General features: G+C 39.6%; 1 protein-coding gene across 1 annotated transcript in view; it reads left to right on the top strand.

The window, feature by feature from the left end:
• ADAMTSL3 (ADAMTS like 3) overlaps positions 1–20,971 on the top strand; it is a 670,777-nt gene that overhangs the window by 382,063 nt on the left and 267,743 nt on the right. The window contains exon 6 of the mRNA XM_089676419.1: positions 2,928–3,164. Within this exon, the coding sequence (XP_089532545.1) occupies positions 2,928–3,164 (237 nt within the window). The remainder of the gene's footprint in view (positions 1–2,927; positions 3,165–20,971) is intronic.

Here is a 20,971-nt window from a genome sequence, read left to right as displayed (position 1 = left end):
AGGTGTCATTTTATTGAGAATAGCCTGTCAGGATTAAGCTCTGTGAAATATTACATTGGTCAAAACAGTAAAGCTATTTAATGTTGGGAGACAGCTAAAGTTACCAGCTACAGGTTGGGTAAAATCTACCCGATCATGATTCTCAGTTACAGTAATAACAAAGTCTATTTATTCCAGATGTTAGCACATTTATTGAAGAGTCAAGCATCTCTGTGGCAGCACACAACATCTTTCACTCTAGTCCTGTTTTGAGATGTTAACCTTACTGAAAGGCCAATGTCATTCAGATTTGCACATCAATACGTTTCTGGCCATGTACATTAAGTTCATGTTTTTACTATGCATTTTTCTTCATTTACTTAAAGGTTAGTCCATGTTTTTAAAACCGCTTTCAACAGAACCCGTAACAGAATCTGACCAAAAGTAATACCCCATATCTGTACACTATCATTATGTACTTAGAGTTATATTTTACACGCTAAAAGCAGCAACTAGCTTTTTTTTTTGCTTGACTTCTATCTTGTTTTCATTAGCCATTTTTCAATTTAGTTCATAATGATTGAAAGTTGACTAAAAGAAACACACAAGTGAAAAATTGTACTTATGTAGTTTCATATACAGTATAAGTGGTAGAAGACTGATTGTGTTGTAACCTGCTAGAAAGACAGCTCAACCTGTCTCAGCCCACACATTTCTATAATATGCTTTGGAGGTTTCCCATTTCATGTTTTCACAGACACCTGTAGTCAGGCGTTTTATATGACATTACCCATATATACAGTATATATACCCCTGAAGGAGCCGCTTGGTGACTTTGGGTTCTCTGTTTTGTGCCTCAACTCCAAGGACAACCTCAGCCCCTCTGACACACCTAGTTGAATGAAAATCACTGCGATCACGAATAAAGACACAAGTGCAAAACACCTTCAACTTGGCTATAGATTACAACCAGTAAATAGACACACAAACCCATTTAGTGGTAAATGCTTTCAATCTATTAATACTGGTTAGCTCTCAATCTATTAATACTGGTTAGCTCTCAATCCATTAATACTGGTTAGAATAAATCTCAGATGACAAATGGCAGATAGATTATGACACAGTCTACTAAACAGAGTATTAACTATGCCATACTGAAAAAAAATAGGTTTTATACCACTAACTAAGATACAAAGGGTAGGTTAGTAATCAGCAATAACCAGCACTAATAAACATAAAATTAATATGAATGACAATAATTCTACACTAGGCTAGAGTGCACTCTAAGGGGCTGGATAGCATACAGCGTCTCTTAAGAAGTACCTTTTAACCAAATAAAAAAAAGGGACAAGGCTTCAGGGTAGCAATTGTTAGGGGCATATTTAATCTTGGCTCTTCAGCCAGCTAAATGTTGGGACCTGTTGGCATGTGTTAAGGCAGCCAATAAGACCTGCAAGTAGTATTAGTGCTTTGGGGAAGGTGGAAGGTAGCTTTCAATGGCTCAGTCACTAACGGTGGTAACAAATAGCAGCCTCAAGATCTTTTCACCAGACCAAGCAACACAGCAGCAGTGGTCTTTCTGATCAGGTATCCGCTCACTTTTGGTTGCCCTTGAGGACTCGGGTAGGTAGCTTCGTCCCTTCTGTACTCAGGTTGCTCTCTGTACCCTCTGGCTGTTTCTAATATGGCTGTAGACTCCACTTACTCCAGATCTTTCTCTCTTAGATGTAGTCCTTTGACACAGTCCTGTTGCTTTAGCTCCTGTCACACTCTGAGGAGACTCCAAATTGCCTGGGAAAATCTGATTCTCCTCTCCTCTTAGCTGCAAAACTTGGTGGGGCTGTAGTTTCATCCTCCATAAAGTATAATAGACAGTGTTGTCTCTCGGACTACATATCCCATCAGCCTTCTCTCCCCTGTGTTGATCAATCACTTGCTGCTGCCAGTAAACAGAGGGTGTAACAGAGTGGGCAGTGGACCGGAACAACACAGAGCCTGCTACTGACAGTAGGGGGGGGGGGGCAAACAGGCCAGAACACTCAGAGCCATTCTCCCCCTCTGTTTTTTCAGTCTCTCTTCTATAGGGGTGGGAGAGGAGCAGGGGGGAATGGGGGAAAGAGAACCCAGCTATATATATATATATATGTAAACAGATAACAGAGTTTCCAGCAGTAAACAAAAATGCCTTGACGTCAGCAACACAACATAAAAGTCCACTTGTGTTCAGCACAAATTAAATATAAGACATGCAAAATTCATATAAGGGATTTATCCAAAAGTAGGAAAATCCAGCTTCAGTTGTTTGGCAATTTACAGCACGAATGCAGCACTCAGACAGGTGTCTCCTCTCTCAAACTCCTACTCCACCACTAGGAGCTTCCTGTCTTCAGTGCTGTTTCCTGGAGGCTGCTTAACCCTTGTGTCCCTGTAATCAGGGGTGGAGGTTCTTTCCCACCGGAATATCACTCTAAGCCTCTAAGTTCCAGGTCCCAAATAAGGAATTAATAATGCAAAGAGAACTACAAGTCAGTCCTCTCCTTTGTACTGGACTGTCATGGAACCTCTCACCCTGCACAGATGAGAATCCCTGAGTACATCAACCATTTCCCTTAAGGGGACTATAGCCCAAATATAGGCGACACATAGCACCCATGCAGGACCCATCATTGGTGTCTTGTACAATATATATTTAGAAAATTCACCCTTTGCAGTGCAACAATAAAGGAAAGTATGTTGAAGCAATTAAAAGAAAGATATATGATACCAGAAAGGGGTGAGATTGGGATTAGAGGCCCAGAACCCAGAAAAAAACTTAAAACCTGGAGCTTGTAGCCACAGAAGTACTGTAGATATGTTCACAAATCCTGAAGTAATTCTATATGTATACATTTGAAACCTCTTGTATTTGATAACTTTTAAACATTTCTTATTGTTTCTTAATTTTGCAGGACTGTCCTTCTGATGTTGGGGACTTCAGGGCCCAGCAGTGTTCCGCACACAATGACGTCAAGTACCAGGGGCAATATTATGAATGGCAGCCAGTCTATAATGATGCCACAGCACCCTGTGCTCTGAAGTGTCAAGCTGTGGGGAAAAACCTAGTTGTCGAACTTGCTCCGAAAGTTCTAGATGGTACACGGTGTAACACAGACTCTCCAGATATGTGCATCAGTGGTATTTGCCAGGTAAGTTTTTAATCTGTTGAAAACAGGATTGTGTGCATCCAACAAAGTTCTTGTAGCTATGATCACAGTTTGCTTTCTGCAAATGTAAGAGCCCATACCATACTCGAGTTGGTGTTGGTTACTGCACCCCTTGTTGAGTAGATGAAGTTGTCATTGCTCGATGTACCTCAGACTGTGCAAATCTTATTTACATGGCAACAAGTACTGACTTCTTTGTTTACCTTCGACAACTGTCATCTCTTTTGGGTTTGCCTCAGACACAGAAGCAAAGAACCATAAATATTTTCAGTGGCACAGTGGCTTAGATGAAAATGTGAAAATGCCTAAGCTTCACATTTTCATATAGTTGCACATAAAATACATCTTTGCTAATTTATATTCGGCTAGCTTCTAACATTCCACATTAGTCTGATTGATGTTTTTCTTTTACTCCAAGCATCAAATGTAAAGTGTGAACTGTTTAATGCATCATTACTGCAGACTTATCAGTTAAAAACTAAAGCGTCAGTTACATGTACCAATGCAAGCTGTAGAGAATGTGAGCATTTTTCTTTTGTACGCTTTTCTGTCATTTCTTGCCAAAAATTTTATGTACTTTACATTAGCCAAAGAAAAAAAAAAGCAGAAGGGAAGGGGGTTTCCATTTCAACATTGGCGCTCGTGTCTGGTGTAACTTTGTCAGCAAATACACGAGTTTGGTGATATCAGCCAATTAAATGGACCATAAAACTGACACCGCTTGAAAAAGCAATTCTCAATCATCTCCCTGACATCAGGGCTTTTTTTTCCTGTAAGTGGAAAATGTGACAGACTCTTTTTCAGCTTTAATCAGAAAACTAGGCAGTAAAATGGTGGTATATATATTGGCCAACAGAGAATGATTTGAAACTGCATAAAAGAGATATGATTCTAGGAGATATATAAATGTTCATAAAATGAACTGGAAATGCATCAGTCTCAGTAACTTTGAATGCAAAAAGTAAACAGAGTACAATTGATTTTTTTTTAATATTCAAGACTTAAATGATTTTTTTTTACCTTTTCAACATCTTTTAATTTAGGTAAATATTGCATATTCATATACATATTTTTTATTTTAGATTGTCTAACCTTTTCAAAGTATACTAAGGGTAAACCATTACATGTACTATATCTTCCATCTACAGTGTAACACTGATTTATACAAATAGTTATCTTTATAATTACAAAGAAATTAAGAAACAATAGGGTGAAAGCTGTGACTGGTTTGTTCACTGTGGGGTCTGCATATGCATATTTTATGTAGTTATAGACAGCAGATGACTATCTAAGCCACTTTCCACAAGTTTATATATTTTTATCTGCTTTGTTGAAAAAAAAAACAGCTGTTTACATAGCTCTATAGCTCAAGCTGAAAGTTGCACACACATGTAAAAGAGTCAGATCAATGACTCCTCCCCTTCACTTCCTTCTTTGCTCTGTTCGGAAAGGACTGAATGCTGTTAGTGAGTCTTAAGGTAAGACAAAAAAAATGACTTTTTAGTGCCTCATCCAAAAATAATGAGACAAAACAGATAGAGACCAGAACCAATTTCCAGCTTATCTCAATGTAGGACTATATCAGCACAATGTAGGACTATATCATAAGAGATGACAACAAATCCACATAATAAACATGAATTTCTATTATTCAAATACATATAAAAACCTATAAAAAACACAAAGAACCTCCTCACTGAATCTGGGGTCCCAAACCTTCCTCATCAACATTAAATAGCTCTGGAAGACAGCTCAATCACATATGAGCAGTAGAGTGATTAAAGTCCACTGACATATATCCTGTTCTTCCAGTGCGTAGAGGTCAACGCATTTTGCCAGCATCTGGCTTCCTCGGGACCCAATTTAATGATGAGGCCACTGGGTGAGATAAAAATCAAATAGTAACAATCATAGTTATTACATCCAGTGATCAACAGCATTATTATGTAGAAAGGATAAATGTTTTATACATGCTTTTTATACAACGCCACCATCAAACCCGCCCCGCAGGCCAGAGTACTTGGTGTCATTCTGGACTCCAACCTATCCTTCCAGCCCCAAGTCCAATCTTTAACTAACTCATGCAGACTCCACCTCCGCAACATCGCCAAAATCCGCACGTTCCTAACCCCAGAAACCACTAAACAGCTCATCCACTCCCTCATCATATCACGACTCGACTACTGCAACTCCCTCCTCACTGGCCTGCCTTGCCACTGGCTATCCCCGCTTCAGTCGATCCTGAATACGGCTGCCAGACTCATTCACCTTTCCAACCGCTCCATCTCCGCCACCCCCCTCTGCCAATCCCTCCACTGGCTTCCGATTGCGCAACGGATCAAATTCAAAATCCTAACACTGACGTACAAAGCTGTCCACCATACTGCCCCAAACTACATCACTGACCTAATATCCAAGTACCGCCCAGCACGCACACTCCGCTCCTCACAAGACCTCCTTCTCTCTAGTTCCCTGGTCTCCTCCTCCCATGCCCGCCTCCAGGACTTCTCCAGGGTGTCACCCATCCTCTGGAACTCCGTGCCCCAACCCATCAGATTATCACCTACTCTCCTCTCCTTTATTCGCACCCTGAAAACCCATCTCTTCAGGAAAGCCTACCCCACCCCCTGCTAACTTGCTGACCTCCTACCACTCCATCCCCCACAGCTATCTCCTCCTGTACCACTATCCCCTCCCTCCTAGATTGTAAGCTCGAAATAGCAGGGCTCTCAATCCCCTCATGTTTTGCATTGTATTGGTTTTGTTCTGTCACATGTTCTGTCCCCCTTTGTAATGTACAGCGCTGAGTGAACTATTGGCGCTTTATAAATACTGTATAATAATAATAATAATGCTTACATCATTTGATCAAATGATGTAAGCATGCAATCAAACACAACCGATACTGCCTTCCTACAAGAAAATGAAAATATATGTGCAGGAGTAATCTATTTATGGTAACATAGTTATAGGATAACTTATCTCCATGTGCTGGGTATGCAACGGTTGGACCAGCTTCTTCCTGGAATTTGTTCGGCAAAAAGAAAAGTTCTCTGCTTTCCTGTAAAAAAAAAAAAAAGATTTGGAATCAGGGTTCCACTATTTTATACAAGATAGAAAATATTTTATTTAGTAGCAATGACATCAACAACTTTAGAAGGGCATGCTAAAAAAAAAATGTTTATTATTATAACTGATGCATTTTGGCTTTTATGGTCAAGTAAGACCTTTGGGCAGAATGCACCAATTGAAGCAGTAAATCACATTTTATTTTCCATTATGGTCGCTGTGTATGGCTTTGTTCCTTAGCCTTTGAACAGTAAAGATGTATGCTAATTATTGGCTGGTAAACCATATCTATTACACCATTTTGTTTGTATAAATTTGGCTAAATGGAAAACCTAATGGATTATCCTCACTTACAAATGTGTAAACATTACTTTAGCTTTTGAAATTTTCCATAAAAGCTTTTTATTATGAAATGCGTTTTTCCATAGCTAACCTTTAACTGAATTAAAATTCTTTGTTTTTACTCATACACAGCACGGGCTAACATTTGGTCAACTATTGGTATCATTATTAATGCAAAAATGTGAATATGCCCAGAAGAGATTATGAGGTGGATTCCAGAGTATGAGGTTGATTCAGGTGAAGTGTAGCAACAGTAAAGGTTTTTTGCCGGTCAACCGAATTTGATCTTTTAGGTTAAAGTGGTATTAAACCCAAAAGCAAGCATGTAATGTATTGTGTCTTACCATTTATTAGATGTGATGGCTGCATTCATTTTCTTTTTTAGGCTTTCTTTCTTCTGTTTTACCTAGTGATCCAGTCAGTAAGTCTGGTAATCCAGCCAGTAAGTTTTTCAAAAGAACAAAATCTCCGGCAGAATGTATTCAGTTCCAGAGATGAGACAAACCTTTTAGCACTGGAGGGGTGCTTGTAATGATCAAAGTATTAGCTGGAGTTTGGCTTCAATTTGTTAGTGTAATTAAATCTGCTAGTACATCTAACACTCCCTCCCCCCAGACTGACAGTGCAAATGTCCAAATGTGCCCCCTGTGCTCCTTTATCCAGACTGGGACACTCTAATACAGAAGGCATTTTACTGGTCAGTTCACCAGGTAAAAATAGAGGAAAAAAGTAATAAAAAGAAAATGAATGCAGCCACTACATCTAGTGGTTGGTAAGTTGTAAACAGGGGCGGACTGACCATTTGGAAACTCGGGCACTGCCCAAGGGCCGGGGTCAGTAGGGGGCCCCATGAGATGCCCCTGGTACCTTTTTCATAGGCTTTTTTGAGTTTGGGCAAGGACACATGGGCCCCATGATCCCCTATTGCCCGGGGGCCCCATGAGTTGTCAGTCCGCCCCTGGTTGTAATACATTACATTTTTGGTTTTGGGCTTAATACTGCTTGTTAAGGTAGAAGGGCTTTGTTTTACCTTAATGATCTCAATCCAATGATGTGCCCGAGAACAGCATCCCTGCTTTCCCTCTCCTCACAGGGGCTGAGGCAGCAGCGCAAGCCATTGGCTCCTGCTGCTGTCAATCATACCCTGTGAGAAGGAAACATTGGGTGGGGCCAAGTCCCACTGTGTGTGTCAATAGATGCACACAGCCTGCTCAGGATTGAGCCCGCATGTGTGCCACCGTAGGAAGCTGAGAAGAAGAGGAGCCCAGATGCTGGCGGGGGAACCCATTGGCAAAGGATCAGGGCCATTGCACAGAGCAGGTAAGTACAAAACGTTACTACCACTTTCACGTAAAATTTATCACGTAAAAAAACCTTCTGCCTTTACAACCACTTTAATTGAATTCTTTTGTAATTAAAAATAAATACAATATATAGTTTTCATAAGTACAGAATCTATTTGTATTGTGTGGTGTCATCTTTTGCACACTGCCTGGGAGTCATTTTATCTTATTCTTCCAGATGTTTTACTTAACCATTTGCCCTCCAGATTTGACCCCCTTCCTGATCAGGCCATTTTTTGCAATACAGCGCTGTGTTACTTTAACTGACAAAAGCTGTACCCAAATTCACAATCTGTCCTTTTTCTCCTACAATTCAAGCTTTCTTTGGTGGTATTTGATCATCTGTGTGTATAAACAAAAAAAGACAGACAATTTTGAAAAAAAAAAACAACAACATTTTATATTTTCTGCTTTAAAATATATTCAATAAATTTTTTTCATAAATTTAGACCAAATGTATTCTGCTACATATTTTACAAAAGAAAATCCCAAAAATTGTATATTGATTAGTTTGCGAAAAAAGTTATAGTATCTACAAACTGATGGTGGCGATCAGCGACTTATAGTAAGACTGTGATTTTGCGGCGGGCATTTTTACACTAACTGACACTTTGTGGGAACCAGTGACACTAATGCAGTGATCAGTGCTAACAATATGCACTAACACTGTACTAATGACACTGGCTGGGAAGGACTTAACATCCAGGGTGATCAAAGGGTTAAGTGTGTGCCTAGCTATGTTCTTGATTTACACTAGGTGGTGCTTTTGCTATGGGAAGTGATAGATCCTGTTCTCAGCTCTACAGAGATAAATGATTAATCACTTTCCCCTCTCACAACAGTGCTATGTAAACATAGCCATAGCTCCATACTTCCTCCCTGACCTACCATCTGCAGGTGCGGGTGAGCAGTTGCTCGCTGGGGCTTGCAGATCGTTTTGTACTGTGACAGTTCACAGCTGAAGATTTCCTGCGGTGGCACGTGCATGCTTCTGTGTGGAGGAAGTGCAAAATGACATTTATATATGTGATTTTGCACAGGAATGCTGCCCTGTAGCAGTAAAACTGCTATAGAGCAGAGGGAAAGAGATTAAAGAGGTTGTAAATCCTTACCTACACCCAGTGAAGTAACTGGCATCAGGTGATACACAGAGATTAAACAAATCCTCCTACATAAGTTGTACTTGTCTATCTCTATCTTTAGCCTTCTTTACCCTACATCCATTCAAAGTGCAGAATTTACACAGGATCAGGGGTGGACTGACAACTCATGGGGCCCCCAGGCAATAGGGGATCATGGGGCCCCTGTGTCCTTGCCCAAACTCAAAAAAGCTTATGAAAAAGGTACCAGGGACATCTCATGGGGCCCCCTACTGACTCAGTGCCCGAGTTTCCAAATGGTCAGTCCACCCCTGCACAGTATCTTTCAACTCTGAAGTAGGGGGCAGGGAGCTGAAGTTACACTGAGGGAGGAGAGCTCTGCGAGCTGATTGGAGGGAAGGGACACACCCCCTTCACACAACACACAGGAAAAGAGCTGAGGCTGTCAAGCACAGGTTGTGTCCTCCTCTGTCACCTTTTTTCTCTTGGTGTCAGGAAAGCTTGTCAGAAGCTAATAGCAGAGGAAGAAGGCAGCAGACAGAAATGACACAGTGCTCTTAGTTGAGACACACTATAGAGGGATATGCTTTGTTAATTTTTCATGTCTGAGCTTTACAACAACTTTAAGGTTATTAACCACTTGCCGCCCAGCCACTGTAGAAATACAGGGGCAGGGCGGCACGGCTGGGCAAAACCACGTTTTAAAACATGTGTTTTTAAAACAGGTAGGGGGCGCGCGCGAGGCGCGCCGCCGCCCTACCTGTCCCGCCGATCATGGCCGCGGATGTCAGTCGCCAGGTCACAGCCGGTCGTTACCGGCTATGTCCCGGCGATTAGCGGCAATCAGTGACAAAGAGCACAGCTGCAGTAGCTGTGCTTTCTGTCAGTTCCCTGACAGCTCCTGACACGCTGATCGGGACAGAAAGGTTTATCTGTCCCGATCAGCGGTGTTCCCTGCAGTACACACCCCCGCCCCCTAGTAAAACACTCCCCTCACACAGTTAACCCTTTCACTGAATAATAAAGTTAACCCCTTCCTCCCCAGTGCCATTAGTACAGTGTCAGTGTTTTTTTTTTTGCACTGATCACTGTATTGGTGTCACTGGGGATGTCAGTGACCCCAAGTCAGTTCCCCCCAGTGTCAGAATGTCCGCCGCAGTCCTGCCATAAGTCGCTGATCGCCACCATTATTAGTATAAAAAAAAATAAAAAATGCCAGAATCTTTCCCGCCATTTGTAAACGCTGTAACTTTCACGTAAACCAATTAATTTACACGTATTGGGGTTTTTGGTAGCAAAGACATGCCGCAGAATGCATTTTGGCAGAAATTTATGACTAAATTTGATTTTTAAATTTTTTTTTACTGGACATGTTTTATAGCAAAAAGTCCAAAATATTGTTTTTTTCCTCAAAATTGTCAGCGCAAAAAATAAAAATTTTTATAGCGCAAAAAATGAAAAACGCACAGGTGATCAAATACCACCGAAAGAAAATTCAATTTGTGGGAAAAAAAGGATGTAAATTTCATGTATGTACTGTATTGCATGACCGCGCAATTGTCCGTTAAACTAGCGCAGCGCTGTATAGCAAAAAAATGGCGTAAATTGCAGTATCTATACCATAGTTTGTAGACGCTATAACTTTCACACAAAGCAATCAATATACACTTATTGGGATTTTTTTTACCAAAAACATGGAGCAGAATACATTTTGGCCTAAATTTATAACTAACTTTGAGTTTACTATATATTTTTATAGCTGAAAGTAAAAAATATGGTTTTTCTTCAAAATTTTGGGTCTTTTTTTGTTTATAGCCTGAAAAATAAAAAGCGCACAGGTGATCAAATACCACCGAAAGAAAGCTCTATTTGTGTGAAAAAAAGGACGTAAATTTTGTTTGGAAGCAGCATTGCATGACCGCGCAATTATCAGTTGAATTAGTGCAGCGCCAAGTAGCAAAAAGAGGCCTGGTCATTACGGGGGGTAAATCCTCAGGAGGGCAAGTGGTTAAAATTAGTCAGATGACCCTTTTTAAAGAAAATATTACTGGAAAAAAAAAATCAGTGAAGGATTTTTTGTATTCTATAAAATGAGAAAACTGTGTACGTTTGCAAGTATATATATGTTAGATTAAATTAATCCCAGTGAGATTAGGCAGCTCCAGACTTTGTTTTATTAATAAAGTCAAGGAGAAGCAAGGGTATCTTGTAGTAGATTAACTTCTGAGAAAAGTGCAGTTCATTGGTTACAGTAACTAATATTCTGGATATAATAACACAGAAGCACTTCATTCTATATTACACATGCTTCTGTTGTCTGCTGACATACATTTGTCAGGCTTCAGATAAGGATAATGGCTCTATAGAGTTTATTAGCTGCAGATCTGAGAATCTCATATAGTAGTGCTATAGTGGAGAAGTGGAGCTGAGTTTTTCGTAGCAGATAACAAATAACTATTGAATCTCAGCTTAGCACATGAACGGTGACATGTCTTTGGCGTGAACTACAAATGGTTTGGCAGGTGTTTTGACTTACGCAGTAACTCATCCAAACAAACATGTCATCTTGCTAATGTGGACTACTTTCCTTCGATGTCTGTAAGCAGCAAATCATTTTTTGGAAACTATCTTAGAGAAGTGACATCATCAAATGAAGTAGCTGTTTTGTGATTGCTGCTGCCATCACTGCATCTAACTGGCAGTGTTTAGAGGGGCTAGATTGTGGAGTTGTTTCCCTCACATCCCAAAATGACATCTGATTGAAATGATTCTAAACTATAAATGGGTGTGATTGTATGAGTGTGGTTAGACCCTTGTATAATAGGTTCCTTCTGGGGCAAGGTATACTGTGACTTGTTCTTAATAATCTGCAGTATACTACCTAATGTTTGAGTTATTAGAACGGGAAACAAATACTGCCCAGTTTTTAATCTCCTTACCAGGGATGGACTGACAACTCATTGGGACCCCGGGCAATAGGGGATTATGGGGCTCCTGTGTCCTCGCCCAGACTCTAAGCACACCCAAAAAAGCCTATGAAAGGTACCAGGGGCATCTCAGGGGGCCCCCTACTGACCCCGGGCCCTTGGGCAGTGCCCAAATGGTCAGTCCGCCCCTGCTCCATACAAATAATATGTCACGTGTAGAAGAACTTTTTCATTACAACCCAAGTATCGGGAGCAAAATCTATCTCCCCCTTCTTTCCTTTTTTTAAAAGGTTTTCATCTGCCTTACACATGACCAGAACACACAATGATGGAGATGAACAAGGGCAGTGAAAACCCACATAGACTGCACCGCACAGTCTATCCCCCCAAACAACAAAGCAATCTCTTCATGCCACACAAGGGTGCACCAACCATCACCCAACCAAAAACAGCTTGGTTCAACCACATCCACAACAACCACACTCTTACTTGCACAACCTCCAAAGCGTACACAAAACCATGAAGCAAAAAAACCCCAAACAAGCTAAAAAAACAAACAGTACAGAGAAAAAACAACCGTAGTGTGCAGTTGCGATCTTTCATGTAGCAGAAAAGGAGAAAACCTTTCGCCCAGCAGTGCCCCAGTTTGGTGGAGCAATTCTGTTGCTATTTAGAGTATCGTGAGAGGTAAATGCCAGCCTCACCCTATACCCCAGAAGGCAATCTGTCCAATTATTTCTCTTCTTTGCCTAATGTTTCTCAGTAGTTTCCCAGGGTGGCTTGTGAATCTACCCATCTAAACCATATTTTATTAAACTTTTTCATACAACCATGGGCTTCATAGGTCATTCTTTGCAACAGCAGGTCTAAATCAATCAATTTTTTCCATGCCTCAATATCAACCCGGTTAGATTGAATCCAATGGATCACTATTACTTTTCTAGCATAGAAGTATAATAAGCAGAGAAACAATTTTGTAGCAGCATCCATCTCTTCATTGTCTATCAAACCCAGTAAACATCTCTCTGAGCTGCAAATATTGGGCAGGTCAAAATTTTTTGCAAAGTATTAACCTGGGACCAAAAGAGCCTCACCTTGCCATCGCACATCTATTCATTTATGAGGCCTTCATCCACGGGGCTTGCCTGTGTGCATTTGTGAAGCCAGAAATCCAAGAGAAGTTGATGCCACCCCTCTTTGTAATTCATAGAAAACCAATAATGGCTGCTGTACCTGGAATGTGTGTTTTTATAAGGAGGCAAAATGCTTATTTTAGAAAGTAGCTGGGGCTCCCATAGTCAAAGGATGGATTTTTTAATGACTATAGTCTGTTTTTTATAACATGCAGAAGAATTGTTCATTATTAGTGTTTATTTCAGTTATGTGTTCATTGCTATCATTAGGCTATCATGTAAAACCCACACCTGGACCCAACTATTTACAAATTTGGCACCTATATAACTAAACCTATCCAGAGGAACCAATTATGAGTTTATTGTATTAGCTACATTAAAGCAGAACAATATGGTAATGCCAAGATCCTCTTAAAGGAAAGCTGCATGAAATATTTTTGAAACAGACAGCGGGAGGTAAGTGTTAATTACACTTATCTCCAATCTGTGCCTTTTGGAATCCTTATCGCAGAAAGCCATGGGCAGAGAGCAACAAAGCCATTAGCTTGATGCTTCCTGTCTGTGCATTTTCTCTTTCTAGTCTGTGATATTTTCTGAATGGAAAAAGTCACTGCAAATGGCAACCTCATTGACATATACTGCTGCAACTAATTTCATTCAGTAAGTAGAAAGAACCTGAAAGAACATTGACCAATAACAGTATTTCTGAGATTGTGCACTGTTTAGGCAGGTGGTTTTTAGTACATTAGCTTGGGATGGTACATGTTTAAGGAAATATATATTTGAAATCAGTGACAGGGTCTCATCCTGTTACAATATATAAAAAAAAACACAATAGAATGCATTTTACATTTTGAAAAAAATGACTGTCACTTTAATTGCAAAAATGTTAAGCTCCACAGTCCCAGGCAGTGTGAATATTATTAGGAGAAGCGTGACTTACTGGGGGCAGAGGCCCTTCTGCTGCATAGGTTGTTCGATGTTTATGTCAGACTTGTAATGAGGGTGTTGAGAGGTGAGGCTGTAAAGATTTGCTGGAACAGGGAAACCAGACTAACATTTTGTGCTGGTGTGAGCCTGCTTTCACATGTTCATTGGCTGCCTTCTTTGTTTCATAGAGTTGAAACATAGTTGTTTCCTACCTTAAATATTCCTGCCTTCTGTTTCCCAACCTTGTTATGTCACATTATTCATTTCAGGCTTTTGGTTGAATGCTGTTTATTTAGAGTTTATGAAGCTTCACGAGAAAATCTTTAAATAACATTTATTACAGTGTCATTTTTACAAGAACAGTAGCCTTTATGGTTGTATTTTCTTGTGGGTGTCAAATTAAACTGCAAGCACAAAGGAAGTGATCTCAGTCCAACACATTCTGTTTTATACCTCTTTACTCTTTTACTACTTTGACCTTTTTCTGTTAAGTTCCTTTTTTTTTCTTTTCACAGTTCCAACTTTCCACTTTATCTGTCTCTTTCTTATTCAGATATTTGGAAAAATCAACAGCAAGAAATTATTTTGTTCTCAAGAGATCAGTCATTACAAGTTCAGTGTCAAGACATCTAGATAAACTGTAACTTTTTAATATGAAAAGTTAATTTAAAATTCCTTGTAGCATTAACAATCACAAAGTCCTGTTAAATAAAGCAGTTTCTATTCATTATTAATTTTTGAAGTAAAAGATAGAAAGTATAATTTTTGATCTAACCTTAAAACCGTAAAATAGTTCCATTACCACTGTTAAGGGAGGTAACTAAAAATCAAAGGGGCACATAGCAAAGTTTTGATAGGGCCCTCTTTATGGGAAAAATGTAGCTACTCTAAAATGCCCTGATTACCATATAAGTACACATTTTTCAGAGGACTGAACCACAGAATGTAGTTACAGTTTGGCAACATAAATTTAAAATGGTTGTCAGTGTAAATGCACCCTGTTATATTGGTGGAATACAAAAAAATAAATAGTCGCATGAGTGGGTATAGCCCACCCTATGAGACAAGTGGACAGCAAACAAGGCTTGTATCAGTCTTTACAATTATAAAAAAAGTTTTATTAATTCTTTGCAAAAAACATCTTGCAATACAGCAAAGTAGAAGTAACACACTGTGCTCAGTGACCACAACATATATGAAGACATACAAACAAAATTAAAAGCAATGTCATAATACAGACGTCAGGACGGCAATTATCCCATATGCATGCATTCCCCATAGGATGCTGTCTCAAAACTTGGGGTGTATTGGTTGTCAATTGTAAAGTTACAGGACCACAAGGTCTACATGCACATAAGCCCCTGGGCCCATACACATGAAATGGATGTAATGGATGTTAGTGAATAATTTCTATATCCTTGTGGATAGATGTAGCAATAAGGCCAAATGTCAATTCCACAGGTTGCCGTTAGTTATCCCATAGGTGAAACACACGGTAGGATATATGGTCCTAAATCTGTGTAATTTGGCTAGATATGATGACACATTGACCTGGACAATGTGTTTACACAATAGGTATCAACTGATGGTAATTAGGTAATTCAAAGACAGCACATTGCCAGTAAAAACAGCAGTGATTGTCCACAACACAGCGGTATATACATTGCCAGTATGTAAGCATGTAGGGGACAAGGACTCCACCTCTCTGTCCATCCAATGTGGGAGTTTGGTCCACATAGGATGCAGTATATTTATAGGCACACTAGCCGTAAATAAATGTCTCAAAAGTGAACACAGTCGTCCACCTGACCATTAAGTACGCAGTCCATGCAGTCTGATAATCAGATTCCTCAGTCACAGTGCTGTTCTAGGCAATAAATAGGAACAGTCTTAACGTTCCACAGTCATGGCAATTTGCAGTAATATCCGTGATCGGCATATATATATATATATATTTATAAAGACTGTACAGGCCATGGTGTGGCAATTATTCCTCCGCATACAAGCTGGCTGTCACCATAATGGTAAGACCAGGGGGAGTGAGGGTGTGACATCACTGATGCCTCATGATGTCAACACATTTTGCTTACGTACAAGTGTAGCTTTGTCGGGACCTTGTCATTGCCTGCATTACACTGGTAATCAGTGTTAATGTCCTCTTTACATTTGTTGCCGGTGCTGATGGCTTAATTAAATTGTGAATGCCTGCATTATATTGGTGGTCAGGGTCTATGTTCCTATTATATTAAAGGTCACTGTGAACACCCTCATTAAATTGGGGGTCAGTGTTAATGCCCCCGTACATTCATGGACTGCCGGAGAAGAAATGCCCCATTATATTGGTGGTAAATATAAACGATTGTGTTACATTGGGGGTTAGTGTTAATGCCATCTTTCATCTGTGGCCAGTTGAAATTCTCCAATTACATTGGTGGTCTGTGTCAATGTCCCCTTACATTGGTAATCAGTGGGAGCAAAAATGCCTCCAACATTTGAGGTCAGTAGGAAGAAGAATGTCCCCTTACATCAGTTGTCAATTTAAAGCATAATATTGATGGTCATTTTGAGCCAAAATTCTACTAGTGGTGAGTGGGGTATCACCATGCCTTCTATTACATTGGTTTTCAGTGGTAGAATAATGTTTTGATTACATTGTTGGTCAATGGGAGAATAATGCTTCTACTACATTAGTGGTCATTGGATAGTGGGAGAATAATACCTCATATTACATTGGTGGCTGCCACCAAAGTAATAGGGGGAAGTTTCCAAATGGTCAGTCCACCCCTGAGGGGGAATTGTTCTCCCACTGACTGTTAGGTAAGGATTTATTAATTTATAATATTTTTGCTGCTGTCTTTGTCCCCACTGGGGAGCTTCACTCTCTCTATTTTTTCTCCTATTGATGGAAAATCCTACATAATATAATGTACTTTGGAACAGTAGATGAGGAGAAATCCTAGAATGGTGACAGCTGTCTTCGGAGAGTTTTCCCTCCCTTTGGAAGGACTGCCATGCCCTATTTTGACACAGGAACAGGAAGTGAATGGTGTTTATGATGCATACAGCAGAAATCAAACTGCTGGGATACTACCATTCCTTACTCTATCCAAAACTAAAACACATTTGATTTAGATATACCTTAGGGTGTCTATAGATTTTCCTACTCTTCAGTTTGGGTTGAAAGGCTAATCCCCTACCTGGATTTTTGTACCACTAGTTCACTGCAACCACAATGGCACTGTACTGCTCTGGGGAGGTGATCAGGATTTTTTTTTTGATCACTGTAATCAATCATTTTTATAAATGGCATCCATTCATGTGCCATTATGTACAATTGTGATAGCTGTGATTGGCCACAGCTATCACATGGTACAGGAGTGCTGTTATTGGCCCTTTCTGTACCATATGGCCACTGTGGCCAATCAGAGACATCACACAATGATTGGCTATGAATGAAAGCCATTGTGTACTAATGAGGTGATTGCTGTGATTGATCATAGTAACCACATGGTACCAGTACCGGTACAATGATCTGTCTTCGGATGGCAGATTGCACTACTGCACAGCCCTTAGGGTGCACAGGAAGCACACACGTGGAGGACATCATATATCCACCCAGGATGACAGTCCTTTCACTGGTCATTTTACAAGCCGGGTGGCAGTTGGTTAACGGAGTAATGTGATGCTGTATCTGTCCCCCACTGGCTCTCTTAGCTCCAAAACTGAGTGATCACATGACCACTGATCACTCAGTTCTCTACCCACAGAGACTGGAGCAGCTCAGTGACGTCAACTGACAGCAGGGGCTTTTTCTCGCTGTCAGCTGATTCTGGATCAAAGGACTGCAAAAGTAAGTGCACTCTTGTAACCCAGAAAAGAAGTATGACCAAAAAAAGCTTTGGCCATACTTCTCATTTAAGATATTTGTGTATCTACTGGCTGTGGCCATAGACAACAAAAAAATGTTTGATCCAAAATTGCACCAAATGAGCAGGTTGTAGATAATTGTAAAACTCATATAATTGTAATGGCATGAAAAAAGACAATTGACTTTTGTAAGAAATATAAACCATTTAACTGAAATTTGTCACTTTTACCTTATGTACTAGTGATATACTGTAGCATATATAGTAGTGCAGTTCAGAGCAGTTCCACTGCCCCCCACTTTGTGTGATAGTTCACATTGATTATTTCTCTCATAACAATAATCTGGAAACGATGATGATTCGTCATCTTGGAGCAAAATCATTTTTTTTCAATATATGCCACTTTATTGGTCATTTGCAGTCATTATGAAAGAAAAGGTGGGAAATTCAATAAAGCTGCTGTACCATTTTTCTGGCATTAATTGCTTTTGTTAATGTGTTGTGCCTAATTCAGAAAAAAATCTGCAACAGTTTTGGTTCTGACAGCAACTCATGCACCAAATTCAGATCTAATAAGCTCTACTTCACAACACCTATGCCATATTCAAAACAAAATACCGACAGTTTGTATTGTATGAAAGTGGAGCTAATTAAGACCAACTTTCTTCTGGTGTACAGAGACAGATTTTGTGAAAGTGTCTCATATGCGTTCTAACAGCAGAACAGCATGTGCCAAATAAAAATACCAGTTCTAGATAGGTACATGATTTTGGCGCATGCTGCACCACTTTCAGAACACATGTGAGACACCTTCATAAAATCTGTCTTTGCCAGTCTTTATGAACTTCAGGGAATGTGTTTTTCCAGTTGATTGGATCTTTATTGTGTTGGGAAAAATGTCTTTTCTATGACTTGCCTAACCCCCTAACACATCTGAGTCCATAACTACTATTTATACTATTATTTAGACCATTATTTTTGAGGTTTATTTCTGTCATGTGGAGTTATCTAGGTTACATCACACCATTTCTCAGCATAGTGTCATTAGATAAGCCTTAACATATTTGTAACAGTGCATCCATCCGTTTCTTAAATTGTTGCTGAGATGCCAATTGAAATTGTTTCCAGAAAGTTGTAATTAAGCACTTGGCTCCTCCATTCTGCAAGTGAAAAAAAGAGCACATTCTTTTTCTTATTTACCGTGTTATTATTCATGGCCCCCGGCCAGTAAAAGCATATGGACATTTCAACCACTATTCAGCAATGGAGCCAAGTCTTCTATCTCAAAAGAGTAGTTTGCTAAATGTTTATATTTCATTACTTTCTGAAATATTTAGCTCAGTTATTAGTAGGTGTTTTGTCTTCACTTCCACTCTTCAGCAGATGATGTAAAGTCCATCGTCCCCGAGGCTAAAAGCCTTTTAATTGCTCCTATAAACATGGATATTCTCACTTCATACATCTAGAACTGTAGAGCTTCAAGACTCATTCAATGCTCTTATATTTTTTCACTCTATCAACTTAAATCTAATATTTGCTGTAGATTGCTATCTCAGCAACCCCTTAAGAGAGCCGAAGTGTGTCCAGATTGTGCACTTAACAAAACACAGAGTCGTTAAGGTAGATGTATCACAATTTCTGAAATCTTCTGTGCTTGAAATTAGACGAGAAAGCAAAATAAACTAGATTTTTGTGACTGATGACATTTACAGAAACTGTTGCTGAAACTAGTTTGCATATGTATGTAACACAGAAATAACAGATATAATCAAGCTCAGGAGTTGACAAGTGCTAGGTGAACTAACACATAAAAAAAAAGTAAAAGAAGCACTGATATACTCTCAAGGTTTTAAATAGAAGCCACAATCCAATACATAGGGGTTGATTTACTAAAGGCAAGTGCACTTGCACTCTGCAGGAGCAATTGCTCCAGAGATTAGTAAATGATTAGAAGTTATGCTGTCTTCCATCATTCCATCATGTGCAAGCAAAATGCTGGGTTTTTTTTGTTTTGTTTCTTTAATTTTACTTGCATGTGTTTAGGTATTCCTTGCAAAGTGAAACTTTACCTCATTTACTAAGCTCTGGAGCAATTGCACTTGCAGAGTGCACAGTCTAGCTGCCTTTAGTAAATCGACACCTATGCATAAAAAAAAAAAAACAAGTAGCAATGCACCTCCAATAAAAAAAAACTGCAGATTGGTCCTTTAACCACTTGCCGTCTGCCTGCTGTTGATAAACGGCAGGGCGGTGGCACTCCAGGGGCGGGTTGCTGTTCATAAACGGCATCCGCCTTTTCTAGCTGTGCGCGCTCCCTGGGAGCGCGCAGCACCGCGATCCGGTGCCCGCTGTGTCCTCCAGACACAGTGAAACACCGATTGTCGGACGGGACCTCTGTACGAGGTCACGATCATGTGATCACTGATTGGCCAATCAGTGATCACATGCACAGTAGTAAGCAAGATGTCACTTGTGACATCATTGCTTACTACGTGTGAAATCTGTGAATGATCACAGAGGTCACATGGCACAAAGCTATTCACAACAGCCTTGTACCATGTGACAAGGTGTGACCAATCACAGCTCACTCAGTATTTCTCAATGGCTGCAAGAATGCAGACAGAGAGAAAGAGAAATGATTGCTTTTACATCCTATATGGGTGTAAAAGCAATCACTGTAAAAAAAAAAAAAAAAATCTTTATCACCCCCCACAAGTAGTACAGTGTCACCATGGTGCTAGGGTGACAGTATGTAAAAAAAAAAAAAACATAAATAATATAAAAAAATAAAATAAAAATGTAAAAAAAAAGTTTTAAAATTATATTTTTGGTTATAAACTAATTTGGCTTATTTTTTTTTACTAAAAATATAAAGGAATACATTTTGGTCAAGATTTATGACGAAAGATTATTTATTTGCAAAATTTTATAAGAAAAACACTTTTTTTCAAAATTTTTGGACTTTTCATTTACATAGCAAAAAAAATAAAAATCCCAGCGGTGAATAAATACCTCCAAAATAAAGCTTTGTCTGTCTCAAAACAATGGTAAAAAATTCATATGGGTACAGTATTGCATG

The sequence above is a fragment of the Staurois parvus genome, unplaced genomic scaffold (genome assembly GCF_062004578.1).
Source record: "Staurois parvus isolate SC_StPar_1 unplaced genomic scaffold, SC_StPar_1.0 ptg000168l, whole genome shotgun sequence".
NCBI lineage: Eukaryota > Metazoa > Chordata > Amphibia > Anura > Ranidae > Staurois > Staurois parvus.
Note: the sequence above shows the minus strand (reverse complement) of the source record. Positions and strands in the feature narration are given on the sequence as shown.